Below are 9,512 nucleotides of genomic sequence, written 5' to 3' on the forward strand. Positions count from 1 at the left end.
CCGCTGTGAAACAATCAGTCTGAATCAATATGATACGGTTTAGCAGTCCCCCTCTCCATTCACTCTACCTGTAGCCTAAAACAGCGCCACTCTCCATTGCAGCTACATTGTGGTCAAATGTGGAATTGTCCCAAAATCGTTTCAGCTGCAATTCAGTACTATGCTTCCACCTAGTGGCTACAGTTGTCACTGACATTTCACGCGTTGCGTGAATCTCGCTCCCCGCGAGTGAAATGGCCACTTTGAAGTAGTACCTACTGTATGTATTTCTATAGTATTTGTACTGTGTGCTGTGTATTTCTACTGTGATGTGTATTTCTACTGTGATCTATATTTCTACTGTGTATTTCCACTGTGATGTGTATTTCTACAGTGTATTTGGACTTTATGATGTGTATTTCTACAATGTATTTCTACTGTCTGCTATGTATTTCTAGTGTATTTCTACTGTGTGCTGTGTATTTCTACTGTGTATTTCTACTGTGTGCTGTGTATTTCTACTGTGTATTTCTCTTGTCTGCTCTGTATTTCTACTGTGTATTTTGACTGTGTGCTATGTATTTCTAGTGTATTTGCACTGTGTGCTGTGTATTTCTACTGTGTATTTCTATTGTGATGTGCATTTCTACTGTGATTTCTATTTCTCTGTGTATGTCTATTGTCTCCTCCTTTTTTCTACTGTGTATTTTGACTGTGTGCTATGTATTTCTTGTGTATTTGCAGTGTGTGCTGTGTATTTCTTCTGTGTTTCTACAGTGATGTGTATTTCTACTGTGTATTTCTATTGTGATGTGTATTTCTACTGTGATGTGTATTTCTACTGTGTATTTCTATTGTGATGTGTATTTCTACTGTGATGTGTATTTCCACTGTGTATTTCTATTGTCTGCTGTGTATTTCTACTGTGTATTTCTATTGTGATGTGTATTTCCACTGTATATTTCGACTGTGTCTTATGTATTTCTAGTGTATTTGTACTGTGTGCTGTGTATTTCTACTGTGTATTTCTACTGTGACGTGTATTTCCACTGTGTATTTCTATTGTCTGCTCTGCATTACTACTGTGATGTGTATTTCTACTGTGTATTTCTATTGTCTGCTCTGTATTTCTACTGTGTATTTCTATTGTGCTGTGTATTTCTACTGTGTATTTTCTATTGTGATATGTATTTCTACTGTGTATTTCTATTGTCTGCTCTGTATTTCTACTGTGTATATTGACTGTGTGCTATGTATTTCTATAGTATTTGTACTGTGTGCTGTGTATTTCTACTGTGATGTGTATTTCTACTGTGATCTATATTTCTACTGTGTATTTCCACTGTGATGTGTATTTCTACTGTGTATTTCTACAGTGTATTTGGACTTTATGATGTGTATTTCTACTGTGTATTTCTACTGTGTATTTCTATTGTGATGTGTATTTCCACTGTATATTTCGACTGTGTCTTATGTATTTCTAGTGTATTTGTACTGTGTGCTGTGTATTTCTACTGTGTATTTCTACTGTGACGTGTATTTCCACTGTGTATTTCTATTGTCTGCTCTGCATTACTACTGTGATGTGTATTTCTACTGTGTATTTCTATTGTCTGCTCTGTATTTCTACTGTGTATTTCTATTGTGCTGTGTATTTCTACTGTGTATTTCTATTGTGATATGTATTTCTACTGTGTATTTCTATTGTCTGCTCTGTATTTCTACCGTGTATATTGACTGTGTGCTATGTATTTCTATAGTATTTGTACTGTGTGCTGTGTATTTCTACTGTGATGTGTATTTCTACTGTGATCTATATTTCTACTGTGTATTTCCACTGTGATGTGTATTTCTACTGTGTATTTCTACAGTGTATTTGGACTTTATGATGTGTATTTCTACAATGTATTTCTACCGTCTGCTATGTATTTCTAGTGTATTCCTACTGTGTGCTGTGTATTTCTACTGTGTATTTCTCTTGTCTGCTCTGTATTTCTACTGTGTGCTGTGTATTTCTACTGTGTATTTCTCTTGTCTGCTCTGTATTTCTACTGTGTATTTCAACTGTGTGCTATGTATTTCTAGTGTATTTGCACTGTGTGCTGTGTATTTCTACTGTGTATTTTGACTGTGTGCTGTGTATTTCTACTGTGCATTTCTATTGTGATGTGTATTTCTACTGCGTATTTCTATTGTCTGCTCTTCATTTCTAAAGTGTATTTCGACTCTGTGCTGTGTATTTCTACTGTGTATTTCTACTGTGTGCTGTGTATTTCTACTGTGTATTTCTCTTGTCTGCTCTGTATTTCTACTGTGTATTTTGACTGTGTGCTATGTATTTCTAGTGTATTTGCACTGTGTGCTGTGTATTTCTACTGTGTATTTCTATTGTGATGTGTATTTCTACTGTGATTTCTATTTCTCTGTGTATGTCTATTGTCTCCTCCTTTTTTCTACTGTGTATTTTGACTGTGTGCTATGTATTTCTTGTGTATTTGCAGTGTGTGCTGTGTATTTCTTCTGTGTTTCTACAGTGATGTGTATTTCTACTGTGTATTTCTATTGTGATGTGTATTTCTACTGTGATGTGTATTTCTACTGTGTATTTCTATTGTGATGTGTATTTCTACTGTGATGTGTATTTCCACTGTGTATTTCTATTGTCTGCTGTGTATTTCTACTGTGTATTTCTATTGTGATGTGTATTTCCACTGTATATTTCGACTGTGTCTTATGTATTTCTAGTGTATTTGTACTGTGTGCTGTGTATTTCTACTGTGTATTTCTACTGTGACGTGTATTTCCACTGTGTATTTCTATTGTCTGCTCTGCATTACTACTGTGATGTGTATTTCTACTGTGTATTTCTATTGTCTGCTCTGTATTTCTACTGTGTATTTCTATTGTGCTGTGTATTTCTACTGTGTATTTCTATTGTGATATGTATTTCTACTGTGTATTTCTATTGTCTGCTCTGTATTTCTACTGTGTATATTGACTGTGTGCTATGTATTTCTATAGTATTTGTACTGTGTGCTGTGTATTTCTACTGTGATGTGTATTTCTACTGTGATCTATATTTCTACTGTGTATTTCCACTGTGATGTGTATTTCTACTGTGTATTTCTACAGTGTATTTGGACTTTATGATGTGTATTTCTACAATGTATTTCTACCGTCTGCTATGTATTTCTAGTGTATTCCTACTGTGTGCTGTGTATTTCTACTGTGTATTTCTCTTGTCTGCTCTGTATTTCTACTGTGTATTTCAACTGTGTGCTATGTATTTCTAGTGTATTTGCACTGTGTGCTGTGTATTTCTACTGTGTATTTTGACTGTGTGCTGTGTATTTCTACTGTGCATTTCTATTGTGATGTGTATTTCTACTGCGTATTTCTATTGTCTGCTCTTCATTTCTAAAGTGTATTTCGACTCTGTGCTGTGTATTTCTACTGTGTATTTCTACTGTGTATTTTGACTGTGTGGTATTTCTAGTGTATTTGCACTGTGTGCTGTGTATTTCTACTGTGATGTGTATTTCTACTGTGATGTGTATTTCTACTGTGTATTTCTAGTGTCTGCTCTGTATTTCCACTGTGTTTTTATATTGTGATGTGTATTTCTACTGTGATGTTTATGTCTGCTGTGTATTTTTATTGTCTGCTCTGTATTTCTAAAGTGTATTTCGACTGTGTGCTGTGTACTTCCACTGTGTGATGTGTATTTCTACTGTGCATTTCTACTGTGTGCTCTGTATTTCTACAGTGTATTTCTACTGTGATAAGTATTTCTACTGTGCATTTCTATTGTCTGCTCTGTATTTCGACTGAGTATTTCTATTGTGAGGAGTTATTCTGCTGTGATGTGTAATTCTACTGTATATTTATACTGTGTGCTGTGTATTTCCACTGTGTATTTCTACAGTTTTCTGTATATTTCTACTTTGTTATGTGTATTTGTACTGTGTGCTCTGTGCACTGTACAGTAGCATAAGCTGTATTTGACTGCAAAAAGGTTTCTCAAGCAAGTTTCCTAGCCTGGACTGGCTACTATTGTTCTGAAATGCTAAAAATTGACATAAGCCAGTTTTCACCCTCAATGAATTAAAGATCAGGTAAAACCTTGTTTGTCATGAAATAGATCCACATTCAACCAGTTCAGGCAAGGAAACTTCAGTGAAAGACCTTTTTTCAGTCAAATACAGCTTATGCTACACTGTAAACCCGAACGTTCAAATTAATTAAATAGATTAAGTACTGCATACTCAAAGTTTTAAAAAAGTTCTACTAACTTAATTATGTCAAGTTTGTGTAACATGTTCTTTCTTTTTGAGTAATTTATACTAATAATGTTTGATTAAATTGAAATATTTCTTTATTAAGTAAGCATAAATTAAAAACACAACTTAAGTACAAGTTAATAGAATTAAGGCCTACATATAAGAATGGTAAAGTCTTCTTATTTCTATTATTTCAAATAGGTGGAATTTAATAATAGGCCTTGTACATGCTAAAATGCAATAAAAGGGGGGGAGCACCGAAGACAGGCAGCACGGAGGACTGCAGAAAGTTGGACCTACGTGGCAACAGTCAGCCTCACTGGACTTACTGTAAGTTTTGAATGTTCATATATTGTTAATATACTAACATTTAGTTGTATTTTGGGTGCGTGTCGAAAAAAATAGCAGAAATGGCGGGTCCCTATTTTTTATGTGCTTTGCCACGCTTCCAGAAGGAAACATTGTGCTAGCAAGCCTAGCAGGTGTTCAGTTGTGTGTTACCTGTTTTAATGAGGCAGTTTAAAATGTTGGATACTTGTCCTAGAGGAGGTTGCAGGGCCGGCTCTTGGCATAGGGGGTATAGGCAGTCGACTAGAGCATAAAACAAAGTGTTTTAATCTTTATAAAATGTAATTGAATCCCCCCCTCTCATGTCTCATGGTGCAACCAACCCCGCTGTGCCCGCAGTCACACACACAGCAGAGGTGTGTGCAGTGAGATTGTTTTCAAGCCGTTTTCTTGTTAGAAATGCCAGCCCCACATAGCAAGCGGGTCAGGGCCAGATCCGGCATCAAGCCGGCACCTCTGGCCTACATCTGGCATGGCAATAGTATGTTAGCCAGATGTGGGCCAGGTCTGGCAGTGATGGCACCGTTTATGAAATGGCATGCCAAATGTGGGCCAATTGTGGTTAGGTGTATGTGGCCCAGGTCTGTACAGTAGCAGACAGGTCTGGGCCAGATCTGGCATCAAGCCGGCACTTCTGGCCTATTTCTGACCTGGTAAATAGTATGTTAGCCAGGTGTGGGCCAGGTCTGGCAATGATGGCACCGTTTATGTAATGGCATGCCAAATGTGGGCCATTTGTGGTTAGTTGTATGTGGCCCAGATACGTAGCAGACAGGTCTGGGCCAGATCTGGCATCAAGCCGGCCTTCTGACAAGGCAAATAGTATGTTAACCAGATGTGGGCCAAGTCTGGCAATGATGATACCGTTTATGTGATGGTACGCGATACATGGGCCAATTGTGTGTGAGTTTATTAGACCCTAGAGTGACTTTGACTAGGGTCAAAGGGGACTATTTAAGGTTAAAAAAAAAAGAGACAGGTTTTACACATTTGAATTGGTTTTTTTTTAAGTATATTTTTGGGGCTTTTATGCCTTTAATTGATAGGACAGTTCAGAGAGTGACAGGAAATGGGAGGCAGAGAGGGGGAATGACAGGCAGGATAGGGCCGCTGAATGTGGGATTCGAACCAGGGCCGCCTGCTCTACACATGGGGCGGGTGCTCTACCAACTGAACTAAACACCGCCCCAACACATTTGAATTTTAAAAAGGCAGGACAGTCCCTTTTCTTTAATAAATGATCAAAGCTTTGTCCGAGAAGGCTGAAATCCTGACATGGCCTCTGCAGTTTGTAAAGTCCCCAGCCCATACAACCTTCAGAAACTTGAAAGGTCATCCTGGTGCATGTGAGGTCTTCAAATAAACCCCTTTATTTTTATAAATTTTCACATTCTAAAAGACTTAAAGAGCATATTGCAGGTTAGACCCCCCCCTTAAACCAATGCTTAGAAATATAATGTAGGAACAAGTTTTTCTTAAAATTATATTTATAAATATAAATTTATAAATAAGACTTCCGTTTTTGGGAGAAAATTTTACTTCCGCATCGAAAAACCCTTAACGGAAGTGACGTAGGCAGAGGGAGAGCGGTCGGTTTGAACAATAGGAAAACAATGGATTGTGGTGCTGGTTCTGACCCCGAGGGAACTTTACATGTGTATAATTACAAATACGACAGACCACAACCGTATAACTAGGAGTCCATTATGCACATTAGAGAGCAGAGAGACACCAGGAGGAGAATTGATGGCCAGAGGAGAGAGAAATTGAGCTGTGGTGTCAGGACAGTCAGTGCAGAGTTGGTCAGAGACTGGTGGCTTAGCTTACTGTATACGCATTAGCTACGGATATGCTTACATCACAACATCGTACAGATTACTACCATGTATCATGCAATAAAAAAACTAGTATTGATTATCTAATACATGTCGGAGTACTGATACTTACCAATGACAGAATATATAGAATATTTAGATTGACTACAGTAACATTATGACACAAGTTTGGTGAGAGAACATACATTTTATTAAAAACTGACTCATGAAAGTCATGACGTCAATTCTTCCCCTCAACAGCCAGCAGATGTCACTATTTTGACTGTATCGAATGCTTCGAAGCAGTGCATCATTTTCCAGGCAACTTTGTCAAAGTGGTTCAGTGCTTCAGAAAGCTTCGGTTTCACCACCACTAGGCAAAAGTTGCAATGATGGCTAAGGTGACCCATTCAATGGGTAAAATAATAATAAATAAAAGTCAGATAGCCAGCTTTACAGTGTCACATTTCATTGATTAATTTGGTGTTCCTGTTCAACCACTAGATGGCAACACCAGACATAAAATATTCATACTATTCAGTATTTTTTGTATAGCTAGGCTATTTAAATGTCTCAAATACAATAAATTTGGTTCCACAATAAAACACACATTAACAGATACATTGTCATCTAATAGTTTGCCCATGAAATCACATTTAGCACAGTCTACAATTTATAGCCATCATGGATGCCATAGCGATAATCAAATCAAATTACACTATCATCAAAACTGTAATTAATCAAAATTTTCCAGAACATATTCAGTTTATATTTGGCTGGCAATATGCAATCAATACAACTATTTACAATTCAACATTTGGAGAGTACAACATAACACAACTCACCATTTAAGAACACACTCACTCATCACTTGTATTGGAATTTAGCTCGCCTCTCTTTCAAGCAAGCAAAGCGATCAATCACCCTCTCATTGAAATCAGGCATGTTCCTGACAAGTTCCCTCTCCATGGAAAGCAGGCCCAATGCATTCAGACGTTCCTGTCCCATTGTATTTCTCAGGAATGTCTTGAACCTCTTTAAGGTGGAGAAACACCTCTCAGCTTCAGCTGTTGTCATTGGAGTGATTATGAGGATGTTCAACAGCGCCACAGTCTCAGAGAAGGTTTCCTGGAGGTTGTAGCTCTGTAGAACCTGGTACAGAGCCAGTGCACTGCAGGAGCCCCTGAAGTCTGGACTTTCGTAGATGAGAGAAAGCTCAGTCCTGAGCCTCTCCTTGTGTAGCATGGGGTATGCCCTCATGGTGGTATTCAGAGCCTCTTCAGGGAATGTTTTCAGATGCCGGTCAAACAGCTCTGCCTCTAGCAGCACGGCACTCACAAGGTAGCTGGTGAAGGAGAACCTGTCTTTGGCATGGCCCAGGATTGTTTCACAGATCTGTTAAAATGATAAAAATATATAGTCAGTAACACACAATTGTAAAAAAAAAAATTCTACTGGTGTTGGCATGAATGTGGCCATGATCTACTGTATCTACTGTCTCACAGTTCCAAAGTATGCATTTTATTATTCATGCAGACTTATTACTGTATCCTTGTGTGAGTATAATGGACAAGTAATGGGTGAGTAAAACAAATGACTACCATCCATTACTGAATTACTGAAAAAGAGATTGTGACTTTATCACTTGGTTCCAACACTTGAGTATGCCTACATCATTGGTCAGTAGTGAATGCAGATACCTCTTTTGACAGCCTCTGCTACTCTTGTTCATAAGGCTCTCCTTGATCTTGTGGTACCTGGTGCTTCTTGCTGCTGCTGTTGAGAGGAGCTTTGGTCCCTGAAGGGAGACAGATCAAAAGTGTGAGAATATGATGACAGTATGTCAATGCCATTATCAATAATTACTCTCTTTAAAAAAAACAGTAATACTAGTAAGTAATAAAAAATTGCCGCGAAACTCTTTCATTCACCAATATTTTGTTATGATACGCTAGTGCTATTCCCCTCTGAGTCCGGGGGTTAGCGGTTATCAACACCCGGGGTCTGTAGGTTGACCTACTGACCTCTGACCTGGACGATATCATCTCCGACCGCTGCCCGGCTCATTCTGATAATAGTCATTCCGCTTCGGCATTCGGGTCCATTTTTAGTGCAACTAGCCAGAGCTTTAGTAAGTCTAGGTTGCGGAGAGGAAGCTGAACTTCGTCCAGCTGCTCATTTTGTTCAGACAAGTCGGACACACGCAGAAACGAACCGTAGCATTAGCGATAGCAACAAGGCGCGCCGCAGTCGGAGATGACATCATCCAGATCAGAGGTTAGTAGGTCAACCTACAGACCAACAGCTAACCCCGGACTCAGAGGGGAATAGCAGTAGCGTATCATAACAAAATATTGGTGAAATTAACGAATTTTGCGGCAGATAATGTGTTATTTAGAGGCTACATTGCACTGCCCTGTGTACTTGCATTATACAGATATACGCGGCTCTCAGCTGGATCTAATTTCGTTGGAACGACTTGTAATGACACCAAAGTTATCTGGGTGAGTAAATGATCGTATTTTATGCTAGAAATAAGGTCCAGATTGTAAAAAACGGTTATTATCCATTAATAATCAAAAGAAATATACCATCTGACCCATTTAAAAAAAAAAAAAACAGTGTTATGAGTATGAAAAGCCTCAGAGTTATCAATGTCCTGTATCAAATCATGAATGCTGGCAGTGAATATGCCAACAGCTTCCTCCTTGTTGATCTTCTGGAGGGATCTGGAAAGGGGAGCCGCAGCAGACGAGGACAGGACAGTGCTGCACTCTCGCACTCTCAGAGAATCCATGAGGAGCCAAAAATGCTGACAGACATGAAAGACATATGTGAAAGGCAGAAGATTACAGTACATAAATAACACAAGATATACAAACTGAAATACAAGTTATGATACTTTTTCATCAGAAATCACAAGAAGACCCTTACCTGCTTTATTTTTGCACAAGTTCCCTCCTGCGTCTCAATGTTTCTTTCCGTTGGAGTTACTTACTTCAGTTTCTCCACAACAGGCTGAGCAGTTAGTAAATAGAGACATAAGCTGGCTTTGGCACACAATGAACTTGTCAGTAGCCCTGAAAAAAGA

The 9,512-nt window shown here is 38.4% G+C and overlaps 1 protein-coding gene across 2 annotated transcripts; it reads right to left on the reverse strand.

Annotated features, from left to right (window-relative positions):
• Window positions 1-6,615: 6,615 nt before the first annotated feature.
• On the reverse strand, window positions 6,616-8,431 carry LOC311253624 (uncharacterized protein). 2 transcript variants are annotated; one of them, XR_014621728.1, is made up of 2 exons: window positions 8,122-8,431; window positions 6,616-7,816 (listed from the first exon to the last, which is right to left on the reverse strand). XR_014621728.1 is itself a non-coding variant. In XM_084384144.1 (2 exons), exons 1-2 carry the CDS (start codon window positions 8,272-8,274, stop codon window positions 7,289-7,291), a joined length of 624 nt encoding a protein of 207 aa, XP_084240270.1. In that variant the 5' UTR covers window positions 8,275-8,431; the 3' UTR covers window positions 6,616-7,288. The 2 variants fall into 2 exon arrangements, 1 of the variants encoding a protein (XP_084240270.1); XM_084384144.1 differs by having other exon boundaries at window positions 8,179-8,431.
• Window positions 8,432-9,512: the final 1,081 nt, after the last annotated feature.

Source organism: Pagrus pagrus (assembly GCF_965226575.1).
Source record: "Pagrus pagrus genome assembly, contig: HAP1_SCAFFOLD_25, whole genome shotgun sequence".
Lineage (NCBI taxonomy): Eukaryota > Metazoa > Chordata > Actinopteri > Spariformes > Sparidae > Pagrus > Pagrus pagrus.